The 19,282-nt window shown below is 45.6% G+C and overlaps 1 protein-coding gene across 5 annotated transcripts in view; it reads left to right on the forward strand.

Annotated features, from left to right (window-relative positions):
• DOCK5 (dedicator of cytokinesis 5) overlaps positions 1–19,282 on the forward strand; it is a 197,573-nt gene that overhangs the window by 160,614 nt on the left and 17,677 nt on the right. For all 5 annotated transcript variants that reach the window (XM_053578247.1, XM_053578246.1, XM_053578249.1 and 2 more), the window contains 10 exons: positions 899–939; positions 1,707–1,797; positions 5,158–5,277; positions 9,027–9,116; positions 11,132–11,236; positions 12,992–13,133; positions 14,293–14,374; positions 15,556–15,640; positions 16,080–16,166; positions 17,938–18,114. In XM_053578247.1, coding sequence (XP_053434222.1) covers positions 899–939; positions 1,707–1,797; positions 5,158–5,277; positions 9,027–9,116; positions 11,132–11,236; positions 12,992–13,133; positions 14,293–14,374; positions 15,556–15,640; positions 16,080–16,166; positions 17,938–18,114 — 1,020 coding nt within the window. The remainder of the gene's footprint in view (positions 1–898; positions 940–1,706; positions 1,798–5,157; positions 5,278–9,026; positions 9,117–11,131; positions 11,237–12,991; positions 13,134–14,292; positions 14,375–15,555; positions 15,641–16,079; positions 16,167–17,937; positions 18,115–19,282) is intronic.

The raw sequence follows: 19,282 nt of genomic DNA on the forward strand, positions 1-19,282 counted from the left end.
AACTTTATGGCCACCCTGTATAGACGCAGTTTGTATAGGGCAAAGACAGATGCAACAGAAACACTACACCTCGAAGAGAGAGTTTGTGAAGTCTTCACAGTGGCAGAACTCTCTGGTCTTGCCTTCTTCAATGTCATTAACTGGGACCACAGACCTCAGAGGTTCGGGCTGGCTGTGCATTCCTCAGCTGAGTATAAACCCCAAGGAGACAGTGTCTACAGTGACTCGGGTCTGGCACCCCCTCCTGTAAAGGTTCCTCACATTCTTCAGAAGCATGGTCCTTAAAAAACTTCTTTTTTATTTTTTTGAGACAGAGCCTCAAGCTGTCGCCCTGGGTAGAGGGCCGTGGCATCACAGCTCACAGCAACCTCCAACTCCTGGGCTTAAGCAATTCTCTTGCCTCAGCCTCCTGAGTAGCTGGGACCACAGGTGCCTGCCACAACGCCCGGCTATTTTTTGGTTGCAGCCATCATTGTTGTTTGGCAGGCCCGGGCTGGATTCGAACCTGCCAGCTCAGGTGTATGCGGCTGGTGCCTTAGCCGCTTGAGCCACAGGCAATGAGCCTTTGAAAAACTTTTCCACCTTCTCTTCTTTATAACCCATTGCTTCCTTCCTTCCTTTCTTTCTTTTTTTTTTTCTTTGCTGTTTTTGGCCGGGGGTGGGTTGAACCCGCCACCTCGAGCATATGGGGCCGGGGGCGCCCTGCTCCTTTGAGCCACAGGTGCCACCCCCCATTGCTTTCTTTCTTCTGGGGTTGTATGTTAAAGGGAAGCACGAACCATTTGTCACTTGAAAAGCAACAGAGGTGCTTTGGCCATTTTCGTGGTGAGCCCGTCAGCGGCTTTTGATTTATGTTGGTATTTTATGACCTTCTCCCCTCCCCCGCTTTTTCTGGCAGAATTTCTATAAAGAAAAGAAGAGAGAGGACATATATATAAGGTAAGCAGAAGGAAATTGCTTGTTTTTGCTGTTTATGTCATGGCTTTGTGATTTATTCTCTCTGTAAATAAATAGTGTGCCCCACGCCTCGCTTGTTGCTTTGAGAACTCCCTAAAGGTACACGATATATTCAGTTTGCACTTGAAGGATAAACTTTTTAGATAGTTGCACAACTAAGTACAATATAAAGACGTGCATGGGGGGTTGAGGGGAGGGATGGAAGACTTCTGGCTGAGGTGTTCAGGAGGGGCTATGAAAACCTAACAAGGATGGGGCGGCGCCTGTGGCTCAAGGAGTAGGGCGCCAGCCCCGTATACTAGAGGTGGCGGGTTCAAACGTGCCCGCGGCCAAAAACTGCAAAGAAAAACAAAACAAAACCTAACAAGGAATCTGAGCGTACAATCTGTGAATCTCTGCCCGTGAAACAAACGCATACATAACCAATACGCATGTTCCTGGGGAGAGCCTCCATAGCTTTCATTAGCTTCCCAAAGGGGTCCAAGACCTTAAAAAAAAAAAAAAATTAAGCACCACCGTCTAAAAGTAAGAATAGAAGGGAGACTAGCTGGAATAGGAACAGTAAGGCAGGAGGCTGCACAAGGAAATAAAGAAATAGGAAATAACAGATTCCTCGGCCTAAGTGGGGTGGTGTGTTCCTGATGGTAGCGGGGAGGGGTAGGCAGGGAATCAGGCTGGGTCTGGGTGTTCAAAGTGCTGAACGCTGATCAACTCTCAAGCGACAAAATGCTTTCTCCCTCTCTTACCAGGTATTTGTACAAGCTTCGAGATTTGCACTGCGAGTGTGAGAACTACACGGAAGCTGCCTGCACACTTCTCTTGCACGCTGAGCTTCTGCAGGTAATAAGCGGGCCAGAGAGCTGTTTCCACAGGGAGGAAGGCCATAGGCAGCAAGGCGGCCATTCAGTCCTTTGGACTAAGTTGTATCTGCCTCATGATTTTGATGAGAAAGAGCCTTATTCCAGGGACATCCTTTTATCCAAGAATATGTTTTGTTTCTTTTTTGAGACAGAGCCCCAAGCTGTCGCCCTGGGTAGAGTGTCAGGGCATCACAGCTAACAGCAACCTCTAACTCCTGGGCTTACATGATTCTCTTGCCTCAGCCTCCCAAGTAGCTGGGAATACAGGTGCCTGCCACAACGCCCGGCTATTTTTTGGTTGTAGTTGTCATTGTTGTTTGGCAGGCCCAGGCTGGATTCAAACCCTCCAGATCTGGTGTATGTGGCTGGCGCCTTAGCCACTTGAGCTACAGGCACCGAGCCAATCCAAGAATATTTTTATCTCTTCTAAATAGGCACAGCTAATACTCAGATCATGATCGGGAGAATGTTGGTTACCTTTTATTTATCAAAATCCTCAGATGCAAGGGAGAACTTACAGGACTCTCGTAATTGACATTCTAATTAAAGAAATAAAACATGGATTGATCAATATATAAAAAGATTTGTGAAACTGGAAAGAGATGAGATATGAGTGAATCCAGCATCAAAGAAGTGCTTTCCTCTTTCTGATCTCTCCTTCAGTAAAACCATGTGGTGGCCTGGACAGAAATCTGTTTATACGTCATGAATCCCAAATAATTATTTCTAGCCCTGCTCTCCTCCTCTAACTTGGGATTCATATTTAAATGTACTTTCAGCCTCGATCCCTGAATGATTAATAGACAGCTCAGACTTGATTTGGTGATGGGCATCTTTGTTTCCCATTTTGCCACTTCCCACTCCATCATCCTGCCTTCCTGTTCCCGTCGTTTCATTAAACACCCCCCACCTACTCTGGTGGTTCAGGCAACCTTGTGGTCTTTATTTCTCTCTTTTTTTTTTGGAGACAGTTTCATTCTGTTGCCCTGGGTAGAGTGCTGTGGCGTCATTGTAGCTCACAGCAACCTCAGACTCTTGGGCTCAAGCCATCCTCTTGCCTCAGCCTCCCAAATAGCTAGGACTACAGGTGTGCACCAGCATGCTTGGCTTTTTTTTCCATTTTTAGCAGGGATGGGGTCCCATTCTTGCTTAGGCTGGTCTCAAACTTCTGAGCTCAAGTGATCCTCCTACCTAAGCCTCCCAGAATGCTAGGATTACAGGAGTGAGCCTCTGCTCCCAGCCTTTGATTTCCCTCTTTGATTCACCACTTCCCACGTTCTCCATGACCAAGAAGTGTGGTCCCGTGTCCAGACAGTGTCCCTAACCTATCCACCCTTGGTCCCTCTTGCCGCCACCCTAGTCCACGGCACCAGCATGCATCACCTTGAGTGTCCCAGAGCCTCCTGTGAGATCTCTCTGTTTCCATTCTTGACCCCAGCAATTAATTTCTTCCTATGATTTAATTTCTATTTCATACTAAAGTAATACACATGCATTTGTAAGCTGCTAATGAAAGACAGGAGTCCACTGCCTCACCAACTCCCATAGGAAATTTCACATTTAAGATTAAGGCGCAGAAAAGCTTATTCTGTCTGGGTTAGGGATGAGGCTTGTTGACTGTGGATTTCATTATTGAGTGATCAGAAAGAAACCCCACTGTCTGTAACTTCAGGGCTTTTTCACTGAGCTACTCAGAAAATTATATTCTTCCATCCTGGGGGAATGTAGGAGTGTGGACCCAACGTTCTACCTAGATTGCTGTTCAGTAGAGATGTCATTTGTTAAGTACAGTCCAGCTTTTCCTTTCCAGTATAAGACCCCATCTATATCATGTGCTCTATCCTGTGTTGGGAGGGAGATTTTATGTTTCCACATGAGTCTCTGTCTATTCACGTACGCTGTTTTAATTATTGATTCTTTACAGTATGTTTTATTATCTAGTAGTTACTCTTATTATTTTTGAGACAATCTCAAGCTGTCACCCTGGGTGGAGTGCTGTGGCTTCATAGCTCACAGCAACCTCCAACCCGGGCTGAAGCAATCCTCTTGCCTCACTTTTTCTATTTTATTTTATTCTTTTTTAAGTGGAGACAGGGTCTCGCTTTTTTGCTCAGGCTGGTCTCAAACTCGTGAGCGCAAGCGATCCACTCACCTTGGCCTCCCAGAGTGCTGGGATTACAGACGTGAGCCACCACACCCGGCCAGTAGTTACTCTTGAGTGCTCTTCTTTCTCAGAGTTTTCCTACCTATTCCCTTGTATTTTTCCATACAGATTATGGAATCATGAAATTTAAAAATTAATTTAGTGAGAATTTATGTAAGAAATAGAGTTTTCTTACCCCAAAGTGTGGTCTGACTTTCCATTGCTTCACATTCACTTCTCTGCCCGTTCAGTGGTGTCTGAAAATTTTCTGCCTCTAAGTCTTTTGATGCTCTCTGTTAGAAATCTTATCTCTTTTGGATTTATTTTTGTTTCATTCTTTTCTTCAACTTTCTTTCCTGATGGTTATGTTCTGTGTATCTACAATCTGTTTAGTTTGAAATCATAGAGAAACCCCAGTGTCTGTAACTGTAGGGCTTTTTCATTGAGCTGCCCAGAAAACTGTAAACTCTTCTGTCCTGGCGTAATGTATGAATTTGTGTTAATTTTTTTATCCCGCTGCTTCTCCGATGGTGGGTAGTTTTTCAGTTGACTTCTTATATGATGAAGACCAGAACTTCTTCAAATTGTGCTAGTGTTACCTTCTCTTATCCATTTCTGTAATCCTGATTTGTTGCGTTGATCTGATTGTGTTACTCAGGCCGTAAGGGCAGCAATAGTCAAGTTAGTTTGCAGCCTCCCTTTGTTCCTGACGTCCATGGAAGTGTGCAAGGATTTGCGTGATACCTTAGACCTTGCTTGTGCAGATGTACATTTTTATGTTTAATAAACAGTCTAACCTGGCTCAACGCCCGTAGCACAGGGGTTACAGCACCAGCCACATACACTGAAGTTGACCGGTTCTAACCCGGTTCAGGCCAGCTAAACAACAATGACAGCTGCAACAAAAAATAGCTGGGCGCTGTGGCAGGTGCCTGTAGTCCCAGCTACTTGGGAGGCTGAGGCAAGAGACTCACTTAAGCCCAAGAGTTGGAGATTGCTGTGAGCTGTGATGCCACGGCACTCTACGGAGGACAACATAGACTCTGTCTCAAAATAAATAAATAAATAGTCTAACATAAGATGGATTAGTCAACTACATATACAAATTATTTTTTATTTTTGCTGAATATTTGTTGCGTTGATCTCTTGAATTCATTCTCTGCGTTGACATCTTCTGTTGCTTTTGCCTCTTTTTAGTGGTCTGACAAACCCTGTGTGCCCCATTTGCTTCAGAGGGACAGTTACTACGTTTATACCCAGCAAGAGCTTAAAGAGAAGCTGTATCAAGAAATTATATCATATTTTGACAAAGGCAAAGTGAGTACTGGGTTGTTTCTGTATAGGGGAAAGAGGAAAACGACAGCCATTGTTGCAGTGCAATTCTGATGCTGACCACGTACAGTCGCGCAGGCGGTACGAGTGCAGGGCGCTTTCCCCGACAAGAATGCCCACACATCAGATGCCAGCCACAGTTTGGTGTGTCTCCATGCCATCTGCACTTCGACAAACTGTCCATAACTTTTGGAGGTTCCCATGACCCCCTCTCTTTGGATCATTTGCTAAAAGAAGTAATAGAATACAATGAATTGCTATATTAGGTGATTATGGTTTTATTATACAGGATACAGATTAGGACCAGCCACATGAAGGGACGCACGGGGCATGGTCTTAGAGGATTCCCAGACACAGAGGTTTGTGTCTTCTCCCCAGGAACGTGGGACACGTCCCTTTCCTGGCAGATGGATGGGTTCTCCTACCAGGAGAACCTACGGAGCCTTAGTGTGCAGAGCTGTTATTGGGGTTTCGTTATGTAAGCGTGTTTTTGTTTAAACTTATTTATTTATTTATTTATTTATTTTTGGCAGTTTTTGGCCAGGGCTGGGTTTGAACCCACCATCTCTGGCATATGGGGCCAGCGCTCTACCCCTTTGAGCCACAGGCGCCCCCCAATGTAAGCGTGTTTTTGATTGGCTCAGTGACTGTGTGCTCATGCTCCATCTCCACCCTCCCCGCCTTCCTGAAGGTGAGGCTGATATGGTGTAGCTCAAGCCCTGAGCCCAGGTTGATATTTCTGGCAGATCCATCCCTGGTTCTGAGACCTTCTAGGAGCCCACTGTGAGTTACCTGGTTAGCATTGATTTGGGTGTGGTCTTAGGGACTCTCACCAGAAATAACAGACTTTCCAATTACTTGGGAAGTTCCAAGGTTTTGGAAGCTCCCTCCCTAGAACTGAGGTCAAAGACACATAAATTCTCTTCTATACAACTTGTAACTTACCCTTGATCATCCCCCGTGTGTCTTTGAATTCTGATATCTTCAGTGGAAGAGAACATGAATAGATAAATTAAGGTATGAAAGGTAAAAAAGATCATTCATCTCAAGCAGACTGACCACAGTGCTGAGTCCAGTGGGCAGCCCAGAGTCCTCTATTTTTCCATAACCATAACTTTGCCTTTTAATTACTGTTGGGCTCAGGGACTTGGTCTCATCATCTTCTGTCCATTTTCAAGATAATATTGGGGAATGCACGGTGCCCCCATATCACCTGCTGGTACCACAGGCTTCAGGTAACAACAGGGGCAATGAGGCAAAATAAGCAATGTGAACTGTGCCAGGGAGTTCCAGAGTTGGTGGTCAACTGGAGAAAGCGTGTCCCGTGGAAAGACCTTTTAAATTAAAAATGGAAAAAAGATACCTACAGGAGACTGGAGGAGAAAAAAAGCAAAATGTTTTTCGGTATTCACACAAAACAGATCCCAGATTCAGCCAGTTTCAGGTGCCTGAATACTTATATGGACTGCCCACTTCCAGCCACCACGTTTGTTTTATCAGTGGTATCTGTTAGTTAGATTTCTAAATAAATAACCTAAAAAGATCATCAAGATAAAATCGCCATTGTCTATTTAGGGCTAAACTGCTTGGGATGGACTTTAGGCTTTTCCTCTTAATTCAGCGGTTCGCAACCTGTGGGTCGTGACCCCTTTGTAACAATGAAAATACATCCTGCATTTTAGATATTTACCTTACGATTCATAACAGTGGCAAAATTACAGTTATGAAAAGCAATGAAAATAATTTTATGGTTGGGGGGTCACTACAACATGAGGAACTATATTAAAGGGTCGCAGCGTTAGGAAGGTTGAGAACCACTGCTCTAATTTATATCTTCCTACCTCACTCTTTAAGGTAGATGCTATGTCTGTTTTATAGGTAAGGAGCATGAGACTCAAATAGCAAGTAAATAAAACTCAGACTTTTAGGGTCTTTGCAAACTTTAACCCTCTTAAAAATTATTAAGGACCCCCAAAACACTTTTGTCCATGTGGGTCATATCTACTCATATTTATATTCTGAGAAATTAAAGCAGAAAAATTTGTTCTTTCCACAATAATAATAAACCTATTATAAGGTCAGTCCCTGAGTTACAAGCATCCCGCTGCTGTACAACTTGCACTTAGAAATGGAGGTTCTTGGAGGTGGCACCTGTGGCTCAAGGAGTAAGGTGCTGGCCCCATATACTGGAGGTGGTGGGTTCAAACCCAGCCCCAGCCAAAAACTGCAAAAAAAAAAAAAAAAAAAAGAGAGAGAGAAACAGAGGCTTTTACAGGTAATAGGTAAATATACCTGTTCCAACTTACATGTAAATTTCACTTAAGAACAAACCTGCAGAACCTATCTTGTTTGTAAATCAGGGACTGCTTATACTTGTTAATGTGAATCATATATATTCATGAAGAATTACAAAAAACAAACTACTATGCTTATCAATGAATGAGCCGTATAAGAGGCTTTATTTTTACAAATCTCTTTCCTGTCTGGGTTAATGAAAGACAGGAGGATTCTCTTCTTTACTTCTGTATGTGTTTCATGGTGATATCACATATCATGTACATGCTGGAAAACTCCACTGTATGTTCATGAGAGAATGAGTGTGAAAAAGGACAATGATGGTATTGTTAGGAAGGTGGCTTTGATCTCATGGCCCCCCTGGAAGGGTCTTGAGGACCTTCAAGGGACGGAGACCCTACCTCGAGAGTCGCTGTGCTGGACAGTCTCCCCGTCTCTTTTGTAACTTAGCATTTGGAGAAGAAAAGGGACATGGGAGGATGACTTCCCTGGGCTCCACTGGAGCTGTGGATGGGCTTTCTGCACCAAGTCCAGGTGATCTGGAATGGTTTCCACACGGCATATTTCAGAGCGTTTTCAGTGACCCAGGCCCTGAAATTTCAGAGTCAGCACATAGGACAAATGACGACTTTGAGAGATTTCTTTAGCGTGTTTCACACTTGTTTGTGGGGTGCACATCCATTCCTGCAGCAGCCACAGAGGATGGACCATGACTTTGTGCGCAAGGAGGAAGCAGGGAGTGCGCAGAAGCCGCGTTCTGAGCAGCCCCATCTAAGAGGCGCTTTGTGAAATACCGGAGTGGCTTAGAAGGCTCAGCCTGGGATGCCAGTCTAGGACACCAGTGTGTGCATCAGCTGGTGACCCACGTGGTCCTTAGTGCTCTAAGGCATTAACTAAAACTCCCATCCACTAAGGAAAGACATCAGTGTCCTCCATGAAAACACAGTTTGCCAAATTCCGCACAACACTACCGTTAGTATCTTTTCCTTCCCTCGGAACAACACACCCATGCGCCTGCGTACAAACACTCACACCCCAGAATCAGAGTCCCACGGAAGCTTCCTTCCTCCTCCGGCAAGATGTTCACGCTCTCAGAACCTGAGCTTTGGACATGGTTCCCTTCTGCTTTTAGTTGTAGTGGCCGCTTTGCCCTTTAAGCCCCAATAGTCCTTTCTTCAGCAATACGTGGTCTTGTTCAGGCTCCTGCAAACGGAATTATTGAAGATGCCAGGTAGCCAACACAGTCTGTCTTTTTGACGTCAGGAAAGAAAGGTGTCGCTGACCCAAGGGGTGAGGGGCGGGCAGCTGTACGGAAACTCAGCCCACCCGGCTGCTCCTTCCTGGTGACTGTCCGGTGGTGAGAGTCCTGGTGACTTTTGCAGCCAGCATCAACGCCTGCTTTGTTCTCCACTTTTGACCCGACTTTTCTTTTCCTGAAGATGTGGGAGAAGGCCATCAAACTGAGCAAAGAGTTGGCCGAGACATATGAAAGCAAAGTATTTGACTACGAGGGACTTGGCAACCTCCTGGTGAGTCCGGGTCAGTATACGTCCCGTCGCCAGCAGGGCCGTAAAAAGGAGCGTTCACGGAGCTCTTTTTGTCAGTTGGCGAAAGTGAGGATAAGTGGTGCCGTGTACAAGGGAAAAGTAAACCTTATTTGAAGTAAAAATGAAAAAGAATGTGATGTAAAGTCTGGGTCGTTATTTCTCCAGATTGTCCTTTACGGAAGGCTCTGTTCTGAGGGGCAGGTAGGATCACCTCAAAAGGGTAGTAGAATACTGGGCCTCGGAGAATGTGACCTGGAGCTGCTTTCCTCTGTACACACACTGGGGGGACCCCTGTCTGCAGCTCTCTCTTTCTTTCTATTATTTTCTTTTTATTTATTTATTCATTTTTTGTAGGGACAGAGTTTCACTTTATGGCCCTCGGTAGAGTGCCATGGCATCACACAGCTCACAGCAACCTCTAGCTCCTGGGTTTAGGCGATTCTCTTGCCTCAGCCTCCCGAGTAACTGGGACTACAGGTGCCTGCCACAACGCCCAGCTATTTTTTTGTTGCACTTTGGCCAGGGCTGGGTTTGAACCCGCCACCCTCGGTATATGGGTCAGCACCCGCCCACTGAGCCACAGGTGCCGCCCTATTTTATTTTTTTGTATTTTTTTTATTGTTGGGGATTCACTGAGGGTACAAAGAACCAGGTTACATTCACTGCATTTGTTAGATAAATTCCCTCTTATTGTGTCCCATCCCCAAGAGGTGTGTCACACACTGTGACCCCCCGTCCCTTCCTTCCCTCTCCCCACCCCACATTCCCCCACCCCCCACCATTTACTAGGTCATCATTTGTCCTCATACCAGAATTGAGTACATCAGATACTTGCTTCTCCATTCTTGTGATGCTTTACTAAGAAGAATGTGTTCCATCTCCATCCAGGTTAATACAAAAGATGTAAAGTCTCCATCATTTTTACTGGCTGAATAGTATTCCATGGCATACATATACCACAGCTTGTGAATCCATTCCTGGGTTGGTGGGCATTTAGGCTGTTTCCACATTTAGGTGACTGAATTGATGCAGCTCTCTCTTTCTTCTTGGTGCCTTTTATGGACTTCCCATATTCCCACCCGTCAATAAAGCAAAATAAAAATAGCAAATACAATATTGCATTTGATAAGTTTTAGTAGAGGAGTTACAGTGGGGTCACCTGTTATCATGGAATAATCATTTATTTGGAGGAGCTATTGGTAAAGATCACGTTGTGAAAAATTTACCAGTGTAAATACAAGCTCCCGCCATCACATGCAAAAAATATTCATGTGTTAATTTTATCCACTGAATTACACTGACATGTATATTAATGGAACATGTTGCTGTGTAAAAAAAAAAGCATTTTTCTGACAGATTATCACATAGAAAGAGTAGTAAGATGGCCATGCTAACCACAGTGGGGGTAGGGATTAGGGACCCCCCCCAAATCCTCCAGGTCTGACTGTCTTGCTTTACGGCCAACTGTATGAGCCTGTTGGGAAACCACTCCTCTTGTTAAGAGGCAAAAATAGAGGGGGTACCAGACACCGAAAAACAGAATGTCCCCGCCACCTTATGAGCACCCATAGCTGAACCAGAGCCTTTAATCCAAACCACTGCACAAACTGGAAAATTCTCCATCACCTTGTCCCAAGTGTCTCTTTAAGTGCAGCCACGTTCCATGAATCTCAGAAAGTACTTCTTAACCTTTTAGAGGTCCTGATTCCCCCCTTGGGGGAACCGCAGGAAGCCATGCACTGCCTCCCTGCGCAGAATAAGCAACATGCCCTCTGCACACAACCTCAGGGATTCAGCAGCCGCCAAGGCCCATTCGTGGACCCCAGGTCCAAAACCTCTGATCCAAGGAAAGGATAACCTAGCCCATAGGATGTTTTCCAAAGACCTTTCATTTCTCTGTATTACATGGGAAACAGCAAAGCAAACAGTATGATCTTTTTTCCCCACCACATTGTCCTTATAACCTCCCGTTGGAATGTTTTGTTTTCTTTCCCCAGAAAAAAAGAGCCTCATTTTATGAGAACATCATCAAGGCAATGAGGCCTCAGCCTGAATACTTTGCTGTTGGTTACTACGGACAGAACTTTCCTGCTTTCCTGCGGGTAAGAAGCCTGAGGGTGGTCTCCAAAGCCATCAGGCCGGGGAGTCTGAGGAAGGGAAGAGGCTTATTTCTTTTCCAGATGGAAAGCGGTATGTTAGCAGCTGCCCACTGTCTTCTCACTGTGGGAGGTCAGGGAGGGAAGCCTCTTCCTGAGAGCTGGCCCTTCATCCTGCATCCCTGCTGCCCCTGGTGTCCTGGCAGGCCTTTTGTGAACTGACTTTCCCCAGGTGGGAGAATGAAGAAGGGAAAAACAAGACCATTCCCTCAGCTGGTCAGCTGCTGCAGGTCAGGCCAGGGGAAAGTGTGGACGGATGCATGTAGTTGCTTATTTTCTTTCCAGCCAGAGCTAGTTTGAAAACAAGTTTCATAAGAATAAGACTGCAAGGGTTTTCTAAAAATAAAAGCATTTTTGTTGTAAAAATAGCCGTGAGGATGCTATTTTCCTTCTATCTCTAAATCGGTCTGTAATATGATATTGATTTTATAGTTTAACAAACAAAAACTCGTTATCGCCTGCAAAAGGAAAGCCTTTTTTAGAGCTGAGCTTTGCTAAAACACGTACTAGTATTACCCATCTGCTTTCCCTTAATTAAAAAGAAAAAAAGTGATAAAAGGAAGCAGCTCACATTCCTCACAGTGCCTAATGGGGGGCAGTTTATTCATATGTTCACTTACTATTTGCTCTGTGCCAACCACAGACAAAGCATTAGAAATTGCCCTGCTGATTACAGTTGGACATGGTCTCTGCCCTTGTGGATAACTTACTAGGGGAGATGTTAATAACACACGGATGTGAAATTTAGCCTGTAAGCAAAAAAGGAATCCTGTGTTGTATGAGTTTGTAACCAAGGAGCAATTACCCAAGACTTATCTTTCGGGTGGCGCCTGTGGCTCAAAGGAGTAGGGCGCTGGCCCCATATACCGGAGGTGGTGGGTTCAAACCCAGCCCTGGCCAAAAAAGAAAAAAACCTTATCTTTCAACAAAAATTGTACAGGGATGTTTATAGCACCTTTAGTCACAATCACCAAAGATTAGATCCAACTCAGAAGGACCTTCAGCTGGTAAAGGGATGAAGGGATGAACAAACTGTATTATATTCACGTAGTAGAGTCCTGTCAGGAAGAAGGAGGAATGAACGCCACGTGAGCCACGTGGATGGCGCTCAGATGCGCTGTCCTAGGGGAAGGACGTTAAGACTGAAAAGGTACACACTCCGTATTTTCATTTATGTAACATTCTCCCCCAGGCGACACTTTCTATCAGGACAAAAACCAGGCTGGTGGTCGTCTGGGGGGTTGGCAGGGGAGTTTGGACTACGAAGGGGCATGGAAAATTGGGGGTGGTGATGTAACTCTGCTATTTCTTGATTGTGGACATGGTTACATTTGTCAAAACTCAGAGAATTTTACACTAAAAGGGTTCATTTTATTGTATGTAAATGATGCCTTAATTAAAAAAAAAAAAAGCATATTTCCCAGGGAATTTCTGCTTTAGCTGCAGTGGGAAAGGTGTGCTGAGCGTCAAAAAGATGAAAGGGAAGGGAAAAGGCATTCCAGGTGAATGTGAGTTAATTCCCCAAATAAACCACAGCCCTAGTCAGATAGGATGCTGCCGTCCTAGATACTCAAGGAGAACTTGATGATAATGATGGTACATTGACGTTGGCTGGCGTGGACGGAGGCCACCCACCGCTCCAGGTGCCTCTGTTTGAATTCCTGCTGTTGGATGACTTCCCTCCCCATCTCTGACCTGCAGAATAAAATCTTTATCTACCGGGGCAAGGAGTATGAGAGGCGTGAGGACTTCAGCCTGAGGCTGCTGACGCAGTTCCCCAACGCGGAGAGGATGACCAGCACCACGCCCCCTGGAGAAGACATCAAATCCTCCCCAAAGCAATGCATCCTTGCTGTGTGGAAGAAGGACCCAGAAGCGCTTTAACTGGGTGCAGCCCCAGCTAACCCAGAGAAGCCAGGGGTTGTGGTCCCTTCTTTGCAGACAGAGGTGTCCTGTGTCCACAGACCGTTCATTTAGGCATTCAGACGAGGTTTCCATCCCATGTGCAATATCTGGGACCCTAATATCCTTAGCAGGTGGTTATGAGGTCATTACAGGGGTGGGATGGTAACATCCTGAATTTGAAAATATATATATATATATATATATATATTTTTTTTTTTTTTTTTTTTTTTTTTTTTTTGGCCGAGGCTGGGTTTGAACCCGCCACCTCCGGCATATGGGGCTGGTGCCCTACTCCTTTGAGCCACAGAGCCATCCTGAAAAGATATATTTTGTAGTCAGAAAGGGAGCTTGACTTGCCCATAGATTTCCTGTTCTGAATTCTGGATTCTGTTAGAGACTTTGAAATAATATGTGTGCACTGGTGATGGTGGTAGGAGAGTTATTGCTAAGATTAGATCATTATGGGGTGGCGCCTGTAGCTCAGTGAGTAGGGTACCGGCCCCGGCCAAAAAAATAAAAAAATAAGATTAGATCATTAAATCAGAGAAGGAGCCGTTACCACTGAGCTGGTTTTAAAGCCTGTTGTGTGGCGTTGGGTTTTAATCTCCCTTATCCACAGATTCGTCATCTGTTAAAGGAGAATAATAATTCCTATTTTGTATATTGTATGTATTAGAGATACATATTTGATACACCTAGCGCAGGGTCCGGCTGTGGTCCTCCAGAAACAGATGGCATCCAAAGATTAAATGTAATTCCTTTTGCCTGAGCTCTGGCATTCAGAGTGATGTTTGTCCCAAAGAAGTTATTTAAACCATTTCTTACCATGTTTTTCCTGATGCCTCACTGACGCCTGTTTTCCTCTGGCAAGGATGTTTGCAAGGCGTCTGACCAAAAGAAAAGTCCTCTAATTGATCACTGAACAAGGGATTTCAAGTGATAATGTAGGGATCCCATTTTCAGGGCAGTCCTGGCATTTGGGTCAAAGGGTGTGGCGGTTCCCCATGGCGTTTCTGGTGGGGATGCAGGAAGAACGGGGCCTCACTGCCTGACCCCTCTAAGGCCCAGCTCCTTTCTCTCCTTAACGAGCTTCTCAGATATGCAGTGCTTCACCGTGAAACCTGTGATGAACCTGCCGCCCGGCTACAAGGATAAACCAGTCCCGGAGCAGATCTTAAAGTGAGCGATGCTTTATTTCAAAAAAGCATAGCCAGGTGCCGTGGCTGTAATCCCAGAACTTTGGTACGCTGAGGTGGGAGGATCATTTCAGTGCTTGAGCCAGAAGTTAAAGACAAAACAATTAAAAAAAAAGTTAGCCAAGCAGGGTGGACCCACACTACTTGGGAGGCTGAGGCAGGAGGATCGCTTGAGGCTAGGAGTTTGAGGCTGCAGTAAGCTATAATTGTGTCACTGCACTCCAGCCTGGGTAACAGAGCAAGACCCTTTTACTTTAAAAAAAAAAAAAAAAAAAATTTGTCTCTGTCACACACTTTATTCAATGTATGGAAAGGCTTGGCACCCATTGCTCAGTGGTTAGGGCACCGGCCACATACACAGGGGGTGCTGAACAGTGACGACTACAATGACAACAAAAATAGCCGGGTGTTGTGGCAGGCGCCTGTAGTCCCAGCTACTTGGGAGGCTGAGGCAAGAGAATCCCTTAAGCCCAAGAATTTCAGCCCAAGGTTACTATGAGCTGTGACACCACGGCACTCTACCGAGGGCAACATATGAGACTCTGTCTCAAAAAAAGTATATAAAAGCCCAAACCCTAAATTTATTAATTTGGAAGATCTGTCTATTCCTTTTTGAAAGATAAAAGCTTAGTAATTCCAAGGGATGTGGGGGGTTTGGGGTTTTTGTTTTGAATGTAAGATAAAAGCTTAGTAATTCCAAGGGATGTGGGGGGTTTGGGGTTTTTTTAGGATGAGGGAAATCAGGAATTTCACTCCTGGGTTTCAGATCCCTGAGCTCTTATTTTCACTCAGAAGCATCCCTGGGAGATTAGGGCCCCTGATTGAGGGCCTGATCCCTTCTCTTGAGAAGCTAAATGTTAAGGGGGTTGATAGAACTTTTATAAAACTGTACAATTGAGGTCACAAATTTGGGTGTAAGCGCATGTACCTTTCAACATGGTAAGCTGTGAAATAAACCCAAAAGTTCTGTAAACATCAGATGTGAAATGAAATCAAACTGTGTACCGTCTCCAGCCTTCCCTGTGGGGACACATGGGTTAGGAGGCAGCTTCTTGGGCAACACCCACACTGGGGCAGGTGCCTCCCCAGGTTCTGTGGACGTCAGATCAACGAGCACTTGTTCCCAGAGAGAAATGACAGCCTCCTTGCTGTGTCTTTCTCCAGCTACTACAGGGCAAACGAGGTGCAGCAGTTCAGATATTCCCGGCCATTCCGGAAAGGAGAAAAGGACCCAGATAATGAATTTGCTGTGAGTCTACCCCTGTCACCCTCTAAAACCAGGTAAAATGGACATCCAGGGGGGAAGTCTTCCACCTGGCCAGCATATGCAGCAGAAACAGGGTGCCCTGGAAATAGAGGCTTCCCTTGCTAGTTCCCTACATAGCTGAGCTGTCATTGAAGCAGAAAACTCTGGACCTGGAGTCCAGATGCTGGACTCTGCTCCTGGGCCAGCTGCTAATAGGGCAAGTCTCACCTCTCTGGACCTCTTAGAGGCTTCCAGGTATAAGGTGAGAAGTCCCAAGTAGATGATCTCTTTAAGCTTTGAACATCCAGAATCCTTAAACTTTAAGAAAAAACGTGGCCCATTCTCTAGGGATGCAGTCTCACTTGGGAATACAACCTCACTTCACTAAACCTTGGAGTTTTGTTGTTTCACCACCATTTCATGTTTTCCTTCCTGCCACCAGACCATGTGGATTGAACGGACCACATACACCACGGCGTACACCTTTCCTGGGATTCTCAAGTGGTTTGAAGTCAAACAGATTTCAACAGTGAGTCATTTGACATTGGAAATGAGGGGAAAAAAAACTTTGTCTGCAAGTACAATGACAGACTTTGTTCCGTGCACTCTGCAGAGTGCACCAGCCTGGCCGGCCTTCTCCGGCCCACTTGGTTTTTCAAAAGAGAAATAAAAGGCCTGCTTGTATAATAGAGGTCCTTTGTAAAACTGATGTTACAGCATCACCCCTAAAGGTTATTTGCAGCGAATGAATCTTTTATGACCAGAGGCGTGTTCCCTCCTCAATGATCCTGCCAGCCCCAGAAACATTTTTTGAATGCCTCTTCCTGTCAGTGAGATTTTCTCTCTCAAAGCTTCTTCTCTTCTTTTCGTCTCAGCTAATCACATCCCCCACCGGTCACCCCATCCTCCTCCCCCTTCATCTTTCCCTAAATCTGCTCATTTTCCCTTCTCAGTGTTTATGAAATGTGTTTTATTTCCATACTCCTAATTGGTCTCCCTACCTCGGTCTATTTTTCTCACTGCCTCTGTCATGAATTCCATTGAGTAAACCTGACCCTTTCATTCGTCCTCACGCGTACAGCCCTCCATGGCCTGCCCAGGGTTGGAGTTGAGTAAAGCCCGTGTCCCTTAGCACACGCACGTGAGGCCTCAGTGACTGGCCCTTCCCTTCATCTCCTAGGGACCTATTGGAACAAACCTCCTTGTTTAATGCTGTTTCAGTTCTCCCTGACACTGACTCACTTTTTCTGCCTAAAATGCTCATTCTCCACTTCTGAACCTCACTAATTCCTGATGAGATTTCAGTTTAGACATTGCCTTCTCCACGAAGCCATCTCTGGAACACTCAGGCTGGGTTAGATGGCCTGTGTCTGTGCTCTTTGCCCCCAGGTGTATTTCTAACCTACCCCGTTTACGTGCCTTGAGACCCCCACTAAGACTGTGAGCGCCTCCCAGCCTGAGGCATCGTCTTCATCACTCTCATAACCAAGCTGCACAGCCTGGTGCTTAGTGTGAAGCAGGTGTTCAAGCAGTATTTCTCGAACAAATCTGAGGTTTGATGTGTTGTAAATCATCATTCTTTAAGTATTGATGTGATTTTTGGACAAAGACTTTTGGAATCTTCTGCCTAACGAGGATGTTGAAATCTGGTTTTGAAGGCATTTCCGTAGAAAGAGCTCACTTTGAATCCACACTCCCATCTTACTTCATTTTCATGCAAAATTCAGGCAGAACAATGTAAGACATCCTATTATTTCTTTCTCTTTTCTTTTTTTTTTTTTTTCTTTGTAGTTTTTGGCTGGGGCTGGGTTTGAACCCGCCACCTCCGGCATATGGGGCTGGCGCCCTACTCCTTTGAGCCACAGGTGCCGCCCATCCTATTATTTCTGACTACTGTTCACCCCGGAGTCCATGCTGAGGTTACTCTGAATGCAGGGCTTCCAAGATCACGCGATGTTTCTCATGGAAGAAAAATCAGACCCTCTGCCCGTGGACATTTTTGGTTGTGTGGAAGCATCTCAGATCTGCTATCCTGCTAATCTGTTGTCCCTGATCTCGAAAATGTCCCCAGTTTTCTTCTTGTGAGGTTTTCTGCGGACACCTTACCCCAAGGAATATTCATTACCATAACTCCAATTGTTAAGTCTTCATTCTATTTTCTAAGGTCTTGAACGGCTTACTTTGCACCTTACCACCATGTGGAATCCCAATACGCTTCACCTTGAGGGGGCCCGCTGAACTTCTTTCTTTGCTTGGCGCTGACTCCATGTCCTTTTCCACCCATGCGCTCTGTCACTCAGGAGGAGGTCAGCCCTTTGGAGAATGCCATCGAAACCATGGAGCTGACCAATGAGAAGATCAGCAACTGTGTGCAACAGCACGCCTGGGACCGCTCGCTATCCCTGCACCCCCTGTCCATGCTGCTCAGCGGCATCGTGGACCCTGCTGTCATGGGCGGCTTCTCCAACTATGAAAAGGTGGGCTGGGGCTCAGCGCCTGTAGCACAGTGGTTACAGCACCAGACACATACGCCGAAGGTGGCAGGTTCAAACCCGGCCAGGGCCAGCTAAACAACTGCAACAAAAAAATAGCTGGGTGTTGTGGCAGGCACCTATCTTCCCAGCTACTTGGGAGGCTGAGGCAAGAGAATCACTTAAGCCCAAGAGTTTGAGGTTGCTGCGAGCTGTGATGCCATAGCACTGTACTGAGGGCAACATAGTAAGACTCTGTCTCAAAAAAAAAAAAAAGGTGGGCTGGGTCCCTGACCCCTCAGCACTCCCTCACTGCCCTTGAGCCACTGGTCAGCACCCACAGGACTCCCCTTGGTACCATTGAGTCAGGGGTGAATTTGTTTCCTACAACTTCTCTGAGCAATGTTCTCTCTCCTCCGTATATGGATAGGCATGTGAAGTTAATGAAAAGATGAGTCCTGTCCTCACACCTCTTATAGACAGTCAGCCAGGGATGTAGACCACTGCCTAGTAACGTGTCACTGAAATAACCCACTGTGACTGTGGCCAATTCATCTCTCCCAGGGCTTTTACCCTCCGAGAGGTATAAGGCAACTGTGTGGACCCCAGAACGGGATGCTGTGGAATGAAAGCATCATCTCTGGGGAAGGCACAGCCACACTCTGTTCAGAATTAGCTTCTAGGCGCTCCCTCCCCTGACTTGGCGTGCCATGAGTCATACGGAAATAAATGGTGGGCCTCGGTCTACAATTAAATTATAGGGTATCGCGCAGTGCCTGTGGCTCAGTGGGTAGGGTGCCGGCCCCATATACCGAGGATGGTGGGTTTGAACTCAGCCCCGGCCAAACTGCAACAAAAAATAGCTGAGTGTTGTTGGGGTGGACACCTGTAGTCCCAGCTACTTGGGAGGCTAAGGCAAGAGAATCGCCTAAGCCCAAGAGCTGAAGGTTTCTGCGAGCTGTGACGCCACAGCACTCTACCAAGGGCGACAAAGTGAGATCCTGTCTCTGGAAAAAAATAAATAAATAAATAAATAAATAAATTACAGGGTATCCTAAAACTCATCATACATGGGAGGGGGGATGGGAAATTGTAGCTAAATGTACCTTTATTTAGAAAATATTTATTATAAAAATTTACAAAATATTTATAGAATATTCTCTTATACATGGGC

Source organism: Nycticebus coucang, chromosome 24, assembly GCF_027406575.1.
Source record: "Nycticebus coucang isolate mNycCou1 chromosome 24, mNycCou1.pri, whole genome shotgun sequence".
In the NCBI taxonomy this organism is placed as follows: Eukaryota; Metazoa; Chordata; class Mammalia; order Primates; family Lorisidae; genus Nycticebus; species Nycticebus coucang.